Raw genomic sequence first — 21,127 nt, forward strand, 5'->3', positions numbered from 1 at the left:
AGTTGGTTAAGCAGCTGCCTTTGGCTCAGGTCATGATCCCAGGGTCCTGGGATCGAGTCCCACATCAGGCTCCTTGCTCGGCAGAGAGCCTGCTTCTCCCTCTGCCTCTGCCTGCCTCTCTGTCTGCCTGTGCTCGCTCGCTCTCTCTCCCTCTGTCTCTGACAAATAAATAAAATCTTAAAAAAAAAAAAATGTTTTGCCAACTAAACAAAACAGTAAGCTGTTATGTGCTGCCATCTAGTTAGATTACTCTATAAAACAAATGTTTAATGAACTGAATTAAATTGCAGTATTTAGTGTTTCTGACTGATGTCAGAAAATCTCCACATTCCAAAAGTATTTCTCCAAAGAGTATTATATTTATTTAGATTTGCAAAAGGTCTTTTAAAATTACCTGTATGTGCAGGCAAAGCATGGGATATAGCCTTGAGTTTCTTAGCATCTTAAGATTTTACATTAAAGCTGCTCTCATTGGAACTGCTGAGGAAGTCCCAGAAGGGGCAACAGTAGCTTGGTTTCAGGTCCCAGAACTGTTTTGTAATTACTTTGTGTTGGCACTTGAATAAAAGAGTTAAACATTTCAGCACAGTATGTTGCTTATGGTTTTTACTTATGAATTAAGCGAAACAAAGTTATTCAATATTAGTCACAAAGAGCCAATGCAAATTCCACATAATATGTAATCCAACAAAAGCATTATAAAATGTTATTATTCTCAAAACAAATGTGAGAGCAAGCAAATGTCTGTGGGTGGCTTGGTGGGGCTGAGAGTCATGAACATTTCTGGAAAAACAACTGCAAGTGCATTTCTAACAGACGATGGGTCATTCTCTGCAATTTTTTAAGCATAGAAAAGCACATTCTTTTTTTCAGGGCACACACATTTTGAAGCCTGGATACCTAATCAAAGGACTTGTTCCTAAAAAGGGCACCAAATGACCCCTCCAGATTCATTTCTCATGGTGATAAGAAAGCTGATGATTTTGCTTTTTGCTCCCAACAGAATCACTAAACTAAATATGAATGATTCAATAGGGGAAAAAATTAAATAGTACTGGCATGAAAGACTACTAACTACCTCAATTTAAAAGAAAACAACAGTGCCACATCATGCCAAAAGAACTTAACCCATGTTACCACTGTAATCTAATATAATGAAGACTAATGTTTTCTCTGGCTGATAATCAGGACTAGTAAGCACAACCAATTTACACTATAGCTTACAAAATAAAAAAGCAATAGGTTTACTAAATATCCTAAGAATTTCTTCTACTCTTAACCAAAGAAAGTGCTATGTTCCAAATGAACTCCTTAGCCATCTAATTTCATATGATGCCAGAGCTGGAAAAGATCCTAGCAAATATCCTTCCTAAGAGCCTCATCTTACACATGGGAAAGCCAAAGATCAGTAAGGTTAAATGATTTGACAAAAGTATACAGATAATTAATGGCAGAACAAAGGTCAAATGTAATGTTGAACCATTTCCCTTGAAGGAATCCATTTTGATTAATTTTCCTAAATAAACTGATATAATACATAAGTCTGATTTGTGGACCAGGCTATTACTTTGAAACAAAGGACGACTTTAAATGTTTTCAACTTGCCATCTTTTCTATCATATCATTGTTTAATTGCGAAATTGACTATTCTGTTGGTTGAAGGAAGCTGACTTTTCTCTGAATGCCAATAAAATTGAGAATCCTTACCATTTTTCCCAGTGAAACAGTAATCCTAAAATGAATATGAATAAAAACAGAAAGAGAACTAAATCTTTAACATTATAAGGTCTGGAATATTTCCCTCCTTGAATTCTGGGTATAATATTTCTACTTCTATCTCTTGTTCAGATGGCGCTTCTGATGCTGTCAAGACTATGAAGACAACAGACCACAGTCTTGCTCATTTTATTTCTTCCCAAGCTCAATCAGTAAGAGTCTTTCAAATCACTGCAACATAAACTAGTGACTCAAAACCCCTGGCAATTTTGTGATTATCTATTTATTTATGTGATCATTTGATTAATGTCTGCTGAACCCACCAGACAGTAACCTCCTTGGAGGCAGGGTATGCATCTTTTCAGTACTGCTTTTCCAGCTCATAACACAGGAGGCTGGAAAACTCAAAATTTTGATATACTGTTTTTTTGAATGGATGCATCCCTTTAAAGCGTGGCGGCCAGATCAGCAGTCTCAGGATTACTCAGATACATGTTAGTAACATAAATTCGTAGACCTCACCCCATTAAGACTCCACTACTGCTGAATCTAAAACTCTGAGTCTGGAGCTCAGCAATCTGTGTCTTAGCATTCCCAATGATTCCCAATGATTCCCAATGATATACAAACACTTGAGCACCACTATAATAATAAACGAATACCACTTACCCAGCCATGAGTTTCTGCTTGCTGGCCAGCAATACATCCCTAGAACTCTGTTGATTCCTTCACTGAAAGCAAAGGCTAATCACTAACTATGGGTAGCTACACAAACCTGGCATGAAATAATGCTGGAAGACAGCAAATCACTCTCTGGATGTTGGGGGAAAAACCCAGCTTCTAGGTGTTGTATTCTTACTAGATTATATCCTTTTCTACAAAATCTAATAAATCCTCTCTCCTTTGAGACAACTGAACTGAGTTCTTACTGCTCACAACCAGGTCAGGAATTTGTCTATACATAGTTAGGAAGGAGTGATAACCTAGACACAAGGGCTGGTACTCCTATCTCTGGTGTCTTAGACACATAGATTTTACCCTCTCAGTAATGCATACTCTAGATATAATCAAGTGAGGGAAAAGCTGCACTTTAACTCCTGATAGTCTTACCTACACAAATTTAGAAAGAAAGGTTTCATTCTCCTTAAGCCCTTCAGCCACCCTGGTAAATATTCTTTAATATCCAAGCTGAAACCTAATTTTTTTTCTTGGAGCATGTCAAGTCCAACTGGAAGATACTGTCATTGGCCTTTCTCTTTAGAAGGTTCATAAACACTAACCAGAAAACCTGTTAGCCTATATAGGAAACTTTCTGCCTCTTTAACTGGTTAATACACCCACCATATACCTAGCCACTTGCCACTTATAGTATACTTCTCTCCTGATTTTTCAACAACTGACTGTATTGAATTTCAGTGAATTCCTAAAAGGCTAGATATATGTTTCTGTCATTTTTCTCTTCCACGTCATTGAAACTTTCAAAATAATTTGGCTTGAGACAGAAAGGTTAGCATCCTTGAAAGATGATTTAATAATATATTAATAAATGTGCATATTAGATTTAACTTGTCACATCAAAAACTTCAAAAGAAAATCCACAACAAACATGTATCATTTATTTTATTTGCATTTATTAGAGAGAGTACTGGCTAAGGAAGTAGATTCTACTATTTCTGAGTAGGCTAAATTGGTTTGAAATAATCTCTGTATGTTTCCTTTTTATTTTTTCCCCAACTCATCCAATAGAAACAACCAGGAAAAAAAATAAGCCATATTTCTTGTGGTTCTGTTTTATCCCTTTTGTTACTTTGTTTTATTTTATTTTATTTTATTTTTATTAAATTGATTTATTTATTTTCAGAAAAACAGTATTCATTATTTTTTCACCACACCCAGTGCTCCATGCAATCCCTGCCCTCTATAATACCCACCACCTGGTTTATATAGAACCTGAAAGTCTCTGGAAAAGGGTAATGTCTGTTTGTTACAGATCATTTTTAAAATTCCATTTTGAATATTCCTAAAAACATTTACACACAAAGATACATCAAATTCCTAGGTATATTAAATTGTCTTTTAATGGTTTTAGAAATTCCATTTACGATTAGGTCAGCATAAAGTCATAGATACCAGATAATATAGGAGCAAATAAATATATCATGGGCAACAATTTCATCACTTAAGAAATCAAACTGGTGAACTGTTTTCAGACAATGTTAGCAGAAAGAGTGTTTTACTTGTATTACTGTGAAGTTATGGATCATACTTCTGTGCTTGGTCTTCATTAAAAGCAAATCTGCTGATCTGGGCTTTCAAGTGCATTATCTGTAACTGTGTGATTGTTTACCAGAGAGACACTTATTTAGCTGACTGGGCTGAGGCTAGACTCACTCATTCTCATCAGCCCCTCTATACTTGTGCCATTTCACCCTTGGACTGATATTACATCAGTCAGTGCTGTTTTGTAAATTGAATTTTATGATTTCAAATAATACAGGACTAAAGTAATGTGATGAATAAGGAACTGAAAAAGAAGACTGATCAGAAATGGGTAACAGATTTTTAAACGTTAAGACTAGTGTGAGCTATATTACATTCCATTTATTTCAGCACTTTGCTCCTTTCATAACCAGTATTCCTTCAGGTAATACATTTAAGGCATACCATAATCTAACAATGCATTTGAATACTGGGATCTACCACTGTTAATTGAAGTGGCTGGGGTAAGGCTCCAGGATACAATAAAGACCTGAAAGTGAAAAAAAATGTAAACAGCAATGCCTTAGTTGGCAAAAGCACAGAAAAAAATGCCATGCTGGAAAACATCTATAGTTAATGCAAAGGTGAAACAAGAATGTTCACATGAATCAATGTTCATTAAGACCAGTTCACTACAGGTAAGTCCCCTTGCTGGTTTACTTTGTTTACTTCATACAGAATTGTGTAGATGACAGAGTTTAGCCTCCAAACTGGTAAGAACTAGATTGGATTTCCTTCACTCATCTGCAAAGACTGACAACAAAACCAAAGAGCAACATGTTAAATTGTCAGTCTGTAATAACAAGGACTCTATTTGTCTTGTGAAATTCTGTAATTCTAGTCCCTAGAACAACATTTGGGACATGGTATAGACCCAGCAGGGGGGCGGGGAATACTTTTGATCAATAAATGTTAAAGTAATGTGAAAAAAAAAAAAAAAAACCATGGGGGATATTTTTCTTTTAAAAATGTCTTAGACTAGGGACGCCTGGGTGGCTCAGTTGGTTAAGCAGCTGCCTTCGGATCAGGTCATGATCCCAGTGTCCTGGAATCGAGTCCCACATCGGGCTCCTTGCTCGGTGGGGAGCCTGCTTCTCCCTCTGCCTCTGCCTGCCATTCTGTCTGCCTGTGCTCTCTCTCTCTCCCTCTCTCTCTGATAAATAAATAAAATCTTTAAAAAAAAATTTAAAGGGCGCCTGGGTGGCTCAGTGGGTTAAGCCGCTGCCTTCGGCTCAGGTCATGATCTCAGGGTCCTGGGATCGAGTCCCGCATCGGGCTCTCTGCTCAGCAGGGAGCCTGCTTCCTCCTCTCTCTCTCTCTCTCTCTCTCTGCCTGCCTCTCTGCCTACTTGTGATCTCTCTCTGCCAAATAAATAAATAAAATCTTAAAAAAAAAAAAAAAAAAAATTTAAAAAAATAAAAATGTCTTAGACTCAAACATAGAATGTTACTGGGTCTTAGGCAACAATGGATATTTACAGCAATTAAATCAAACAGCTGCTGATTGTTACATAATTTGCAAAGTTGACAACAGGAACCTTTTGGAATTGATACCATTTTTCCTTCTGAAGGTCTAAGAAATAGATTTTTCAAATGAAAAATGGGAGTCGAGGAATCTGCAAAAGTGAGTCTAAAGAAATACCAATAAAAAATACTCAAACCTCTACCATAAAAATTTAAGAACATCAACCACTTTAATTAAAAGAAGTGACTTTTCTTGGTAAAACGATAGTTAATCTTTAAATCCGGTCATTTTAATGGGCAAATTTGGCATATATCTGAGTTCACAATATAGTTTATAATAAGAAATAATAATTACTTAGCACTTAAGAGTTTGTGGAGTTTCTCAGAAAATTAACTCAGTAAATGACATGTATTTGGAAACAACCATGCTACCATGCATACCAAAAAATGCTACACAGACATCATGCTGCTGTTCAGTCCATCAATTTGGACTGAATCCCTACTATGTGCACAGCCCAGAGTCAGAAGTGCTGTGCTACCAGGATCAATGATGGTTCATCCATGATGGTGTCTGTACGCCAGCATTAACATTTTCTGCTATCACCCAAATGAATACTGGCCTCTTTATGTGACATTTAAATAAGTAAAAGAGTATAGCAAATTGAGGATTACCTCACATTTATTTAGCAGCCCAGTTTCTTGTAGTCGTGACCAGATGCTCTGTATTCGTCCAGCATGCTCAGGATGGGTGGTGGAATTGCCACAAATGCACTGGTGTTTCAGCATCAGGGGGTCGTAGGCAATTCCTTCAGGACAAAGAAAACACTCAAAACTGAGTAAGGATACAAGGCAATGACATGTTAGATGACAATATGACTATTCCAAAAAAGATATTCTTTTCAAAATAAATTTACAAATAGGGAAATAGTACATATTTGCAAATTCCTAGCACATAAGAACTATTTAGTCCTGTGTATCTGGATATAAATGCAAAGAAGTTTAACCCATGGATTAATCAGTACTCAGACCCTAGCTTAGTAAATCTGTAGTGATGAAGATTATAATATTTTAAGAAACTTCATATTTTTTTTAAAAACTATAATTTTACCAGTATCTTATGAAGTATGTTTAGACAGATAATTCAGTTAAGGTCAAAATTTTATCACTGAACCCACAAAATAAGCTGACTCTTTAAATCATGAATTAATTTCATGAATAATTCTAGCTTCACTTTAGATCAGGCCTTGTAGTAAACTAGAAAACTTTACAACCACTTGCCTATTCTGCTTAGCAAGTCCTTCAGAGTTGTGCAGTTTCCTCCCTACTTATTGTGTTTTTCTCAAAATTTATGCCAATCTGTAAGCAATATGGATACTGTAGACCTTATAATATTGTGGGACATTTGAAGGGTTTCTCTAAAAAAATGAGAAAGTAAAAAAAAAAAAAACAGTGAATAAATTAATTGTACTACCTTCAGTAGAGATTCCACAGATACTTAATTAATCAAATCTGCTTTTAAATTATCATGAGTTAACATTTCATATTTTAGTTAGACCCTATGATGAGAAAGATTTTTAAAACTCTGATGAAACAAACTATTATGGATACATAAAATAGGGCTTTTAAAAGCAACAAATTATATGATAATTACAACTCTGGTTAATTTTGAAAAGATTTCTACCCTTAGTCCAATTCCTTGGGGGAAAAACATGTTACTTACAAAACTGCCTGACATAAAAAATCATTTAACCAATCAAATATTCCAAGAAATTACCATAGAAATACATTATCTGGGGGCATGGAGTGAGGGCAGAAGAACTCAAGATCAAAATCAAAGGGCAAAAATAAGTATCTGTTCAAGAACAGATGAAGACCAATAATTTGTATTGTAAAGTAAGTTTAATTAATGCATTTTATTTACTTTTTGACTTACAATCTCATGTCAGAGGAATGTTACTCAAGAGGAGAAAATATTTATCTCTGAATTATTAAAATTATGCAGAATAATGACATTTGTATTTTGAAATGATGTAAAAATTCTGTCTAAGAAAAAAAATGTTACTTTGCTGGTCCAAATAATATCCAATCCTAATACCCAAATGCCTTCAAAATACATCCCTATGCCACTGACTCACATTTTCATTAGTGCTGATCGCTCTTCTAAGCAGTACACTTGCACACTTGTCTATGCAACTGCCATCCAAAATCTCCATTTGGATGTCTCATAGTTTTTATAAAGTAAGAATGTCTCAGATTTGAGTTTATGGATCTTAAGCCAAACACAGTGTCCCTCACTTAAGTAAAAGACATCATGAGCCACCGTTGCTCAAGCAAGAAACCTCAGTATCCTCTGGACAATTCCTCTCCAAAGAACCAACAAATAGTGTTTGTTTTCCCTTCAAAATACAGCTTGAATCACTCAATTATCTCTAGCCCAAATCACACACAATCCAAGATACTATTATCTCTAATCTGAACTCCTAAAGTGTTTAACTGGTACTTGACTTGATTCCATTTGCCACACCACAGCTACCTTTGCTTAAATCCTTTGGTGACTTCACCGATAGACTATAATTTCTCAAGGCATAGAAAGGCCCTTCCCCACTTCTTCAGCTTTATCTCATATACCTCCTCCCTTGATCTCTCTTTCTCCCACAAAAGCCTACTTCCATTCTTCAAAACTATCAAAATCATACCATCCTTGGGATCTTCATACATGCTGTTCCATCTAAGACCAAAATTCTTCCTTCCTGTCCCCCATAACTCCAGCCCTCATTTGGCTAATTCCTATTCACTCTTTAAGGCTTTATGTTATCATAGCATCATCTAGGTCTTCAGAGCATTTATTACAATTATATAATTGTATAGTCTTGTTAATGGTACATTTTCTTCACTATCTGTTGAGCTCTATGAAAGTAAAGACTAGAGTTACATTATTTACCTCTGAACTCTTAGCATCTATATACATGCTTAGAATACAATAGGTCCTCAAAAGTATTTTTAGTGAAATAAAGGAACAAATCTAAGAACTAGGGCACTTATCTCCATTATAAAGCTTCCTTAATGAATCTAACTGGTAGATCTTCTTGGAATCCTGAAGTTTTTTACTTCTTTAGTATTCAATCTTTTATTTTATATGCCTTACCTTCCTACTGGCAAGTGCCTCTATTACAGGTATTTAAGTTACTCGGCTTTGTATCTCTGCATGGCATTTTGCACAAAAAGATGAATAAATATTTTTTTAAGATTTTATTTATTTATTGGACAGACAGAGATCACAAGTAGGCAGAGAGGCAGGCAGAGAGAGAGAGGGAAGTAGGGTCCCTGCTGAGCAGAGAATCTGATACGGGGCTTGATCCCAGGACCCCGAGATCACGACCTGAGCCAAAGGCAGAGGCTTAACCCACGGAGCCACCCAGGTACCCCATGAATAAATATTTAAAATAAAGTCAAAAGATGGGGCCTGGGTGGATCAGTTAGTTAAGTTAGTTAAGTGGCTGCCTTCGGCTCAGGTCATAATCCCAGGGTCCTGGGAACAAGCCCTGCATCGGGCTCCCTGCTCAGTGGGGAAACACTTCTCCCTCTCCCACTCCCCTGCTTGTGTTCCCTCTCTCACCATCTCTCTCTCTGTGTCAAATAAATAAATAAAATCTTAAAAAAAAAAAGTCAAAAGGAAGACACACAGAAAAGGCAGAAGAGAAAATAGGCAGTTATAAAAGGTAACATTCAAAATGTAAAGATTTATAAGACATGTCTTTACAATTCAGATACATCAAGTATATAAGTTGCTATGACATAAGAGGAACTGTTCAATACATTTTCTTCCATCCTTTCTCCCTCCCTCCCTTTCTTTTTTCACCATGATAAGTGTACTCTTTAATCCCTATCACCTGTTTCAGGCATTTTCCCCACCAACCTCCCCTCTGGTAACCATCAGTTTGTTCTTTATAGTTAAGTCTGTTTCTTGGTTTGTCTTTTTTTTTTTTCTTTTTTCTTTCCTTTGCTTGTTTGTTTTGTTTCTTAAATTCCACATATGAATGAGACTACAGTATTTGTCTTTCTCTGACTTATTTCGGTTAGCATTATACTAGCTCCATGCTAGTTGCAAATAGCAAGATTTCATTCTTTTTATGCTGAATAATATTCTATTGTATATATATATTCTATATATATCTATATACAATATACTATACAATGTATATATGTATTCAATACACAATACATACAATATATATTCAATGCACCACGTGTGTGTATACATATATACGTGTATATGTATATATGTATACACGTATATATGTATACACACACATGTTTTCTTTATCTTTTCATCTATTAACGGACACTTGGGCTGCGTCCACAGTTTGGGTATTGTAAATCATGTTGCAATTAACGGGTGCATATATCCTTTTGAATTACTGTTTTTGGTTTTTCCTGGGGGTAAATATCCTCTTGTGTGATTACCAGATCATAAGGTAATTCTATTTTTAATTTTTTAAGGAATCTCCGTACTGTTTTTCACAGTGGCTACACCAGTTTGCATTCCTACCAACAGTGCAAGAGGGTTCCTTTTTCTCCACATCCTCACCAACAACTGCTCTTTCTTGTTTTGTTTTGTTTTGTTTTAGCCATTCTGACAGGGGTGAGGTCACACCTCATTGTAGTTTTGATTTGCATTTCACTAATAATGAGTGTTATTGAGCATCTTTTCATATGTCTGTTGGCCATCTCTGTGTCTTTGGAAAAATGTCTGCTCATATCATCTGTCCATTTTTAAATTGAATTGTTTCTGGGTGTTGATTTGTATCAATTCTTTATATATTTTGAATACTAAACCTTTATTGGATATGTCATTTGCAAATATCTTCTTCCATTTAGTAGGCTGCCTTTTAGTTTTGTTGATTGTTTCCTTTGCTGCACAAAAGGTTTTAATTTTGATGTAGTCCCAACAGTTTCTTTGCGTTTTTATATTTCTCTTGCTTCAGGAGACAAATCCAGAAAAAAGTTGTCAGAGAAATTACTGCCTGGGCTCTCTTCAAGGATCCTTATCGTTTCAGGTCTTACATTTAGGTCTTTAATCCATTTTGAGTTTATTTTTGTGTATGGTAAAACAAAGTTGTCCCATTTCTTTCTTATGCACAAAGCTGTCCAGTTTTCCCAATTATCATTTGCTGAAGAGACTTTTTCTTTTTTCTTTTTTTTTTTTTAATTTTATTTATTTATTTGACAGAGAGAGATCACAAGCAGGCAGGGAGGCAGGCAGAGAGAGAGAAGGAAGCAGGCTCCCCGCTGAGCAGAGAGCCTGATGCGGGGCTCGATCCCAGGACCCTGAGATCATGACCTGAGCCAAAGGCAGAGGCTTTAACCCACTGAGCCACCCAGGCGCCCCATGAAGAGACTTTTTCCCATTGAATATTCAGTCTTCTTTTGTCAAACATTAATTGACAATATAATTTGGGGTTTGTTTCTAGGTCCATTTTTAAGCCAGTACCATACTGTTTAAATTACTACCACTTTGTAACATAACTTGAAATCCAGTATTGTGATACCTCCAGTTTCATTTTCATTTCTCAAGATTGCTTTGGATATTTGAGGTCTTTGTGGTTCCACACAAATCTTGGGATTGTTTGTTCTAGTTCTGTGAAAAATGCTGTTGCTGCTTTCATAGGGATTACATTAAATCTGTAGTTTGCTTTGGGAAGTACAGGCCTTTTAACTGTGTTTGTTCTTCCAATTCATTAGCATGGAATGAATTGCATTCATTTCTTTGCATTGCCTTGAGTATCTTCCATCAGGGTTTTATAGTTTTCAGAGTACAAGTCTTTCACCTCTTTAGTTAAGTTTATTCCTAGATATTTTATTGGCTTTGGTGCAGTTGTAAATGAGACTATTTTCTTACCTTCTGCTGTATAGGAATGCAACAGATTTCTGTACATTGATTTTACTTACTGAACTCATTTACCAGTTCTAATCAATTTCTGGTAAAGTCTTCAGGTTTTCTATTTATAGTATCATGTCATCTTCAAATAGTGAGAGTTTTACTTCTTCCTTACAAACTTGGATTCCTTTTATTTCTTCATGTTATCTAACTGCTGTGGCTAGTACTTCCAGTACTATGTTGCGTAAGAGTGGTAAGAGTGGTGAGAGTAGATATTCTTATCTTGTTCCTGACTTAGGGGAAAACCTCTCAGTTTTTCACCATTGAGTATGATGTTGACTGTGAGATTTTTTGTTTTTACTTTTTGTTCTATATTATTAATTTGAGAGAGAGTAAGAGAGGGGGAGGACCAGAGGGAGAAGCAGACTTCCTTTCCACTGAGTAGAGAGCCCAATGCAGGGCTCTATCTCAGGATGCTAGGATCATGACCTGAGCTGAAGATAGATCCTTAACTGACTGAACCACCGAGGTGCCCCTTCTGTGAGTTTTTCACATAAAGCCTTTACTATGTTGACATATAATAGACCTATTTGGCAGATCTACTTGGCAGAGGGGTTTTTATCATGAATGCATATTGCACTTTCAAATGCCTTTGACACAGTGAAATAATTACATAGTTTTTACCTATTATGGATGTGATGCATTGCATTGTTTTGAGAATAGTGAACCACCCTTGCATCCTGTGATTAAATCCCACTTGATCATAGTATATGACTTTTTTTTAATGTATAGTTGGGTTCAGTTTGCTAATATTTTGTTGAAGATTTCTCCGTATATATTCATGAGAGATACTGGCCTTTAGTTCTCTTTTTCTGTGATGTCTGTCTGGTTTTGGTATCAGGGTGATACTGGCCTCACAGAATTAATTGGGAAGTTTTCTTTCCTATTCTATTTTCTTGGAATACTTTGTGAAGAATAGGTATTAACTCTTCTTTAAAAGTTTGGTAGACATTCTGACTGGTGTGAGGTGGTATCTCATGGAGGGCTGGATTTGTATTTCCCTGATCCTGAATGATGTTGAGCACTTTTGGCAAGGATGTGGAGAAAAGGGAACACTCCTACACTGTTGGTGGGAATGCAAGCTGGTGCAGTCACTCTGAAAAACAGTATGACAGTTTCTCAAAAAGTTGAAAACAGAGCTACCCTACCACCCAGAAATTATACTTCTTGGTATTTACCCCAAAGATACAAATGTAGTGATCTGAAGGAGCACATGCAACCAAATGTTTACAGCAGCAATGTCCACAATAGCCAAACTGTGCAAAGAGCCTAGATGTCCATCAACAGAGGAATGGATAAAGAAGATGTGACATTTATATATGTAATGGAATATTATGCAGCTATCAAAAAATCAAAATCTTGCCATTTGCAATGACATGAATAGAACTAAAGGGTATTATGCTAAGCAAAACAAATTAGTCAGAGAAAGACAACTGTCATATGATCTTAATGATATGTGGAATTTGAGAAACAAGGCAGAGGATCATAGAGGAAGAGATTACTGATTCAATCTCCTTACTGATAAATGGTCTATTCAAATTTTCTATTTCTTTCTGCTTCAGTTTTGGTAGGTTGTATGTTTCTAGGAATTTATCCATTTGTTCTAGGTTGTCTAATTTGTTGACATAGAGTTTTTCAAAATATTCCTCTGCAATTGTCTTAATTTCTGTGGTGTTGGTTGTTATTTCTTTTTTGTTTGTGATTTTGAGTCCTTTCTCTCTCTCTCTCTCTCTTTTGGATCAGTTTGATTAAAGGTTTATTAATTTTGTCATCTTTTCAAAGAACGAGCTCCTGGTTTCATGGATCTCTTCTATTGTATATGTTAGTTTCTATATCATTTATTCCTGCTCTAATCTCTATTACTTCCTTCCCTCTGCTGGTTTGGGATTTTGATTTTTGTTCCTTTCCTAGCTCCTTTAGGTTGTTTGAGATTTTTCTTGCTTCTCATGGTAGGACTGTATTGCTATTCACTTCCCTCTTAGAACTTTTTTGGTGCACCCCAAAGGTTTTGGAATGTTATGTTGTCATTTTCATTTGCTTCCATGCAATTTTTTATTTCTTCCTAGATTTCTTGGTTGACCCATTCATTGTCCTGTAGCATGTTATTTAATCTCTGTGTATTATTTGTGGTCTTTCCAGATTTTTCTTGTGGTTGATTTCTAATTTCATAAAACTGTGATCAGGGAAGATACATGGTATGACTTCAATCTTCTTTAATTTCTTGCGGCTTCTTTTGTGGCCTAACTTGTGATCTATTCTGGAGAATGTTCCCTGTGCACCCAAAAAGAATGTGTATTCTGCTGTTTTAGGATGGGATGCTCTGAATATGTCTGTTAAGTCCATCTGGTAGAGCATGTCATTCAAAGTCACTGTTTCCTTGATTTTCTCTGGAAAATCTGGATGATCTGTCCCTCTAGTAAGTGGGGTGTTAAAGTCCTCTACTATTATTGTATTACTATTGATTATTTATTCTATTTTTGTTTTATGTATTTGGGTACTATCATGTTGGGTGCAAAAATATTTAAAATTGTTATATACTCTTGTTGGAAGTTTAACATTTTCAACTATAATTTCAAACTACATAAAAGATATATTAATGATAACAGACACAAAAAATACAGCATCTCTCATTGTGAAAACGTGTTTTCTTAAGACTAGAGATTTTAATCAAGTTGGTTAATTTTTCTATTTCATCTCTTGACATATCTAACTTTAGCTCCATAATACTGTTTCTCTTTTAATAACATTTTCTCCATAAACCACTGCAAAAAATGTAATAAAACAGGTTATAGTAGCTGGAAGTTATTGCCAAGTATCTGGAGATTATAATACAAAGTCCAGAAGCTCTTGGAAAGACACCTGAATTTAAGGAGAAATAAATAAAGTGTGGAACTCTAAACATCCACTTACTCATCTTAATGATGTAACAATGAGGTGTTACCAGGTAGAGTGCAAGGTAAGACTTTAACCTCATCCTTCATCTCCATTCCTTTCCTTTTTCTTTTATTCAGAAACAAAGATTTTCAGTGTGAGAAATAAGCCTGCCCTTTTCATTGGGATTCATATGGAATTCTACTTTTCTTTGACTCTTTCTGCCCTACCGGTTACCGTTTGCAACATAAGCCAATGGATCAATCTCTCTCTCTTGATAAATTTTAACAAGAGTTAAATAAAGATTTGGGAAAATATACACAGGAGTCTTATCATAAAGTCTTTACTGTATTTTAAAGCCTAGAAGTTTATTTTCCATCAAAAAAGATTTTACTACATTTTCTAGATATGCTTAGACTCTACTTTCTCTGGCATTCAGTTTTATTAAATGAGATAAGTTTTTGAAGCACCTACTATCTATTTTTTCCTTTTCTTAATCATTATTTGTAGTTAAGTCATTATTTATCCACAGAAACCATTCCTGTTCAAAGGTTTATACCCAGTGTCACATTACACTGTTAGGTTGGGTCTATTTCGGTCTATGAGTTAAGCTGAGTCTAGAATCTTTAATCCTAAAACACCTAATCCTGATTCCTAATTCTTAACATTCAACTTTGTATTTTTTTTCTGGCAATTGCCTGAGGTTTTACACCTTCTCAAGGTATCTGCTCAACAACATTTATTTAATATCTTATAGGGCCAAAGGACAGAAATTTAACAGGATACATATAGATAGCATGATATCTTTCCTGAAAGATGTAAATGCAATAAATAGTCACTGGATGTTCATTATGATCTAAGTGCCAGAAAATTTTTTTTTTTTTTTTTTTTGAGAAAGAGCACTCTTTTTATTGGAGAGGGCTTTTCATATGACCAACAGATGAAGGCAGCCCAGTGGGCATCCTGCATATCACACTCAAAAAGGAACATAGGAGTGGTCTACTAGAGACAGAGCTTCTCAAGTGTGCTTCCTTGTATTTTTTATAAGGAATATTTTCCTTATGTTTTTTTTAAGTCTTTATTTGTTACTTTCTTTCTATGTTCTCTCATGGCCATCAGACCAGCTTCTATACAGATTGCCTTGATGTTGGCACCAGACAGGTCATCTTTAGGCATGATCAAGTCGTCCACAGTTACATTATCAGCTAGCATTATCCTGCTTGTGTGGACCTCAAAGATGTGCTTTGTAGTGTTTTCTTTGGGGAGGAAGAACTCAATCTTTCTGTCAATGCAGCCTGGTCTAATAAGTGCTGGATCCAAACTTCCTATTTGGTTTGTGGCCATGATAACTTTCATGTCACCCCTTGAGTCAAATCCATCCAACTGATTCAACAGTCCAAAACTGTTCATTGAATTCCTTTCTTACCACTGGCATTTTAGTCATACCTTTTTGTTCCAATTGCACCAATTTTATCAATAAACAGATGGATGGTACATGTTCTTCAGCAACGCAAAACAATTCCCAAATGAGTACCTAGGCATCACCTAGGTACTTCTGAGTAAGTTCAGAGCCAACCACTTTCAAGAAAGGGGCTAAGGTTTGGTTTGCTACTGCTTTGGCTAATAAGGTTTTACCTGTGCCAGATAGATCATATAATGACCTCCTTTGGCGTATTTATACCCATTTCTTCATCAATATTCAGGATGAGTAGAGAGGAAGCTCCAGTTTCCTGAATTTCCTGGATTTGGTTGACCAACCCCCCAATATCAGCATAGGTTTCCTGAGGGCTCTTTTCTACCTTCATCACTGTGACCAAAGGATCCCTGTCAAACATGAGCATTCCAATGATGGCATGTAGCCAGTGGATGAGTAGGACTGAGCAGCCTGGTTCCAGCAGATGTTGTCTTTTACAAAGCAAAGAATGCTAACATAGTGCTCTGAGCCCACAGATATAGACATGATGGCATTACGGTCACCAGTGATCTCTTCCAAGGTTCCTAGCAATGTGAGGGTCCCTCTCAGATCACCCATCTGATCTTTCCTCCTCTTACTTTTCTTCTAAAGGCTTCATTTTTTCCTGGTTTCTAATGAATTCTTCCTCCATGAGAAGGTAGTCTTTAATTCTAACTTCAACAATTTTAACAGGCACTGAGTATGAGGTGTCACCAGTGCCAGCTTGCTGGCAACATCTGGTCCCTTTGTTTTCTTCTTCTTTCTCCCACTTTAGTTGGTACAGGAGGTTTGGATTTCTTGTTTTTTTTTTTGTCCTTGTCACGTTTCTTGCCAGCTCCAGGGCCATGAGCACCACTCTGACTCTGATCCATCTTGCTTCAGCCACTCAAATCCTGGGTGCCAACAATTTCATTTTATTACACTTAATTCATGATCTAATAGGCAAGATGAGGCATGTATAAATATAGTTACATGACATGTTTCTTAAAAACTCCATATAGTAAAAAAGAAAAAAAAATGTACGGGGCTAGGAGGTCAACCTCTTAAAAATATTTTTTCAAAAACTTTAAAAAGACCTGAAATGGGTGGAATTACTAAAATGGATATTAAATGCTATCTTGAACCAAGGGTCATCTCTAATAACCTCCACTTCATACCTACAGTTAGCTATTACACTTTTTATTCATAATTCTAGTCTATCCATAATTCTAGTCTATCCATAAGTCTATCCAAAAGTCTATTATACTTTTTATTCATAATTCTAGTCTATCCACTTCATACCTACAGTTAGCTATTATACTTTTTATTCATAATTCTAGTCTTGCCTTTTTGTTCTTTTTTCTTTTCTTTTTTGAAGATTTTATTTACTTATTTATTTATTATTATTATTTTTTTTTTTTACAGAGAGAGAGAGAGAGAGACAGTGAGAGAGGAAAGAGAAGCCAGGGGACAGGGAGAGGGAGAAGCAGGCCTCCCACTGACCAGAGAGTCCAATGCAGGGCTCAATCCCAGGACCCTGGGACAATGACTTGAGCCAAAGGCAGATGCTCAACAACTGAGCCACTCAGGCACCCCTTGCTTTTTTGTTCTATATCTACTGTACTCTTTATATTCTAATATCTATAATACTTGTTATAATATCTTTCAACAGGCACATGTAAATGAAATTACCTGTTTAATTATTAATTGAGAAACTTGATTTGTCCAGCAAAAAATAAAAAATATCCAAAAATGATTGTTTAAAATTTGCTAAACTATGTCTCTGAGTAGATAAAAAGCATTTCTAAGACTTATAATTTTTATGTAAATCATCCTATCAAGAGTATCAGACAGCTAAAAAGGAAATTGATGGAAGAAATCCCACCTTAGGCTTTCCAACTAATACTATATGAGCTAGTCTGTTGAAACCTAGGAACTGAATTAGTATTGCCATTCAACAGCATAGCCAAAGAGGAGATTCAACCAGCATATAATTGGAAAAAAGTCAAATCAAACAGATTCACTATACTTGCCTGCAAATACCTAGAAAGATTTCTCTATATTCAAGAATGAGTGAGCAAAGACAAACAAAAAAATACAAACAAAACCCAGGTCCTATGAGAATAAGCTACAGAAACTGTAAAGGGAACATCATTCCTACTAGTTAGATCACTGACTATGATTTACTATAGGAACCAAAATAAAATTTTAGAAAGCTTTTTGACATCCTCAAATGTCAAAAGACATTGGCCCTATAAAATCTACACTGCAGGCAACAAAACAGGAATTTACATTTCAAGAAACCAAATCACTGCTACTGAATATAAACTTAGAGATGTACATAAGGAAAGGAAAATACAGAAGTCAGAGAAGATGTAGCTGAACAAAAAGTTGTGATTTCCCTCAAGGAGGCATTCACAGTAATTAAATGATAGGAATAATTAAAGAATTTTTCCGTAACTAGAAAGAGACATGTATATGAGCATGTAACTGCAAATGTTCATCATAAAGATTATTTGTTTGTTCAATTAACAAGACAAAGAAAACATACTATAAGGCTACAGAAAAGAATTAACAGGCAGCCCACAAAGGGACTTCATACCAGTATGAATTCAGACTTCCTGTCAAAGCTAAACTGAAACTGTCCAAATGCTTAAGCATTTGTCCATATTTCTAGACCTTTCAGACAAAAAGAGATGTGCCCCAATAACTCTGTGTCCAAGTATGTGTGAAAGTAACAAGGATGACACTGTCAGACATAAAAAAGTCAAAAAATTAAAAATATAAATATATATAAATATGTATAGATTATATATTTACTTATAAATACATATGCTATATGTTATGATATATAATATATGTGATCAAGTTCAATTAATCATCTGAATAAACAAAATAGTTACTTTTACCATCTTCAGTGAGATTTAGATGAGCAATTTTTCAAAGAGTTTTTCAGGAGAAATTTCAAGCATGTATACTGGAAGACGTTAATTTCAAAACTGATTATCTTCCCAAAAGAAATTTTCCTTACTCATAAGCTTAAGGCATTTTTCCCAAAAGAAATTAACCTCTCCATTCTGATATAGGTGGTCAGAGAAGTTGCTCTGAGAGGTCTTAAAGTACACACACATACACACACACAATTACACATAAACTTACAAATACACACATACACAGATATGAATACAAACACACATATAACTTTTCTTCTGTTAGAGACAGTCACATAGGAAGAGGAAAACATACTGAAGATAAATCCATATTTTACTTATGGTTACCTCTCAGTGATGGAATAATGGGTGATTCTCCTATATAGTTTTCTAGATTTACCAAATTGCCTTCAATGAACATATATCCTTTTTCTCTAGTTAATAAAAATATGCTACCCCAAAATTTCACTTAATGTACTAATGATATTTTTTGTAAAATTTTAGGTAATTCATGTCTAATCACTCTCATTTCATTCAGTTGTTCATTTGTTTGTTGATTTACTTGTTTATTATACAGTAAATATATACACTAAGCATTTTCCATGTGCTAGCCATGTACCTAAGTACTGGCAATAGAGAAACAGAAAGACAGTCTCTTTCCTCATGGAGAGCCCACTGGAACACAATGCCTGAAATAAATAATTACAGCATTTGAGGAAAAATCCAGTTTGTTATGAGAGATCAGAATAGATTTAATTTGGATTTAGCTGACCAAGCAAGGTATCCTGAAGGAAATAACATATAAACAAAAACAGGGATTAATTGGAGCCTGACTAGAGAAAATATCTTTCATAGGAAGGAAGGAAGGAAGAGAGGGAGGGAGAGATGGAGGAAGGTAGGCCAGTGCTGCTATTCTCATACTGAAATGTTCAAATGTATTTCACTTTCCATCACACTGTTTTACCCACTAAGCACCAGTTTAAAAATTCTTTTAACTAAATTATTTTTAATGGCTTTCACAATGCTGGTTCAGTTTGAGTAATATAATCCTATTTACACTAGATACTAACTAACAAGATAATATCACAAAGAAAGAATTTCTCACAGATTCTGTACAGCAGCCTAGGGCTGAAAGACAGAAGATCTTAAATTGTACGGGGTGATAGGAAAGATAAGACCAATCAATTCATTTGCCATTAAAATTTTGTTTCAGTGAATCCCATTTGGTACAACTATGTCATATACTATCAACGACCTGTTGTGAGTCATGGTCAAGCCTCATTTCTGTTAGGAACAGCTGAGCAGAAGAGACGGCTATGGTAAAAAGACAAAATACACTGTCCTTTCCTGAATTACCAGAATTCATATACACAATAATTCTTGGCTTTAAACAGAACAGAAAACCCACCTCTTAAATTTAATATTATTTTTTTAAAAATATTATTACTCACTACAATATAACATAAAATCCCTTTAAATGATTATGTGGCAACCTGGCTCTACAATACATTCTTCCTTAACACTAGCAGCATCATGATCGTAAGCTCTTCTTGTCCATCCTAGAAATATCCTTACCAGGCATTCTGTAAGGCCACCAGGTAGTCGCTACATATTAGTCCATTTCTTGGTCCATTCAAGTCCTCAGAGGAAACAGACTGAACATTTTAAGACTGAACACTTTATCTTTCAACAACTGACTGAATTCAGACAACTTCCCCTGGGAACACTGATTGGTTCTTTTCAAAAAGGGAGTGGTATGGCTGCTTTATCTGGCTGCTGAGAATCTACATGGAAGGTGTAAGTTTGAAAAGATATGCCTTGAAAATTATGTGAGTTAACTATTAAATAATTTTTTAAGTTACAGCAAGAAGTACAGCTCTCACAGGACACGTGTGAGCAAATCACCTTTACGAATTATTTGTTTTCTACTCCTTACTTTTTAGTGGAACAGCTATTGACTACATGAGACTGTGTAACTTTCTTTTGAAAAAAAAAACAAAGAAAAACTAAATATTCCCAAGGAACATACTTGAATGTCACTTTTGATTTTTTTGAATGCATCTACAACAAATAGATATTAAAAAATCAGATAAAAAGGAATTTAATGCTACTTCTAAAAAGAAGTAAAGATACTTCTTTTCAAACATACTACTTATGAGTTCACCTTTGAAATCAAGATCATTAGAAACACTAAAATCCTGTGCATTTTTTTTTTTTTAAAGAGAGAGCAATCACACATATGCATGTGAGTAGGGGAAGGGGCAGAGGGAGAGGGAGAGAGAGACTCCTAAGCAGATTCCATGTACCTGAGAGGGGACTCAATCTCATGACCCTGAGGATCGTGACCAGAGCAGAAAACCACTTAATCAACTGAACCACCCAAGTGCGCCTAAAATCCCATTTTTTTTAAGTGTTTATTTAATCACTAGGCAAGAAATGTGCCCTATCAAGTCCATTAAACATGAAAATAATCTCAAGTTCATTTTCCTACTTGTGTTTGGAATACAAACTCTGATAA

At 35.4% G+C, this 21,127-nt stretch overlaps 1 protein-coding gene and 1 pseudogene across 11 annotated transcripts in view; both read right to left on the reverse strand.

Moving 5' to 3' along the window:
• Window positions 1–21,127, reverse strand: part of HDAC9 (histone deacetylase 9) — a 923,925-nt gene that overhangs the window by 270,678 nt on the left and 632,120 nt on the right. For all 11 annotated transcript variants that reach the window (XM_032304495.1, XM_032304501.1, XM_032304493.1 and 8 more), the window contains one exon: window positions 6,111–6,244. In XM_032304495.1, coding sequence (XP_032160386.1) covers window positions 6,111–6,244 — 134 coding nt within the window. The remainder of the gene's footprint in view (window positions 1–6,110; window positions 6,245–21,127) is intronic.
• On the reverse strand, window positions 14,699–17,043 carry LOC116568823 (annotated as a pseudogene).

Source organism: Mustela erminea, chromosome 11 (genome assembly GCF_009829155.1).
Source record: "Mustela erminea isolate mMusErm1 chromosome 11, mMusErm1.Pri, whole genome shotgun sequence".
NCBI lineage: Eukaryota > Metazoa > Chordata > Mammalia > Carnivora > Mustelidae > Mustela > Mustela erminea.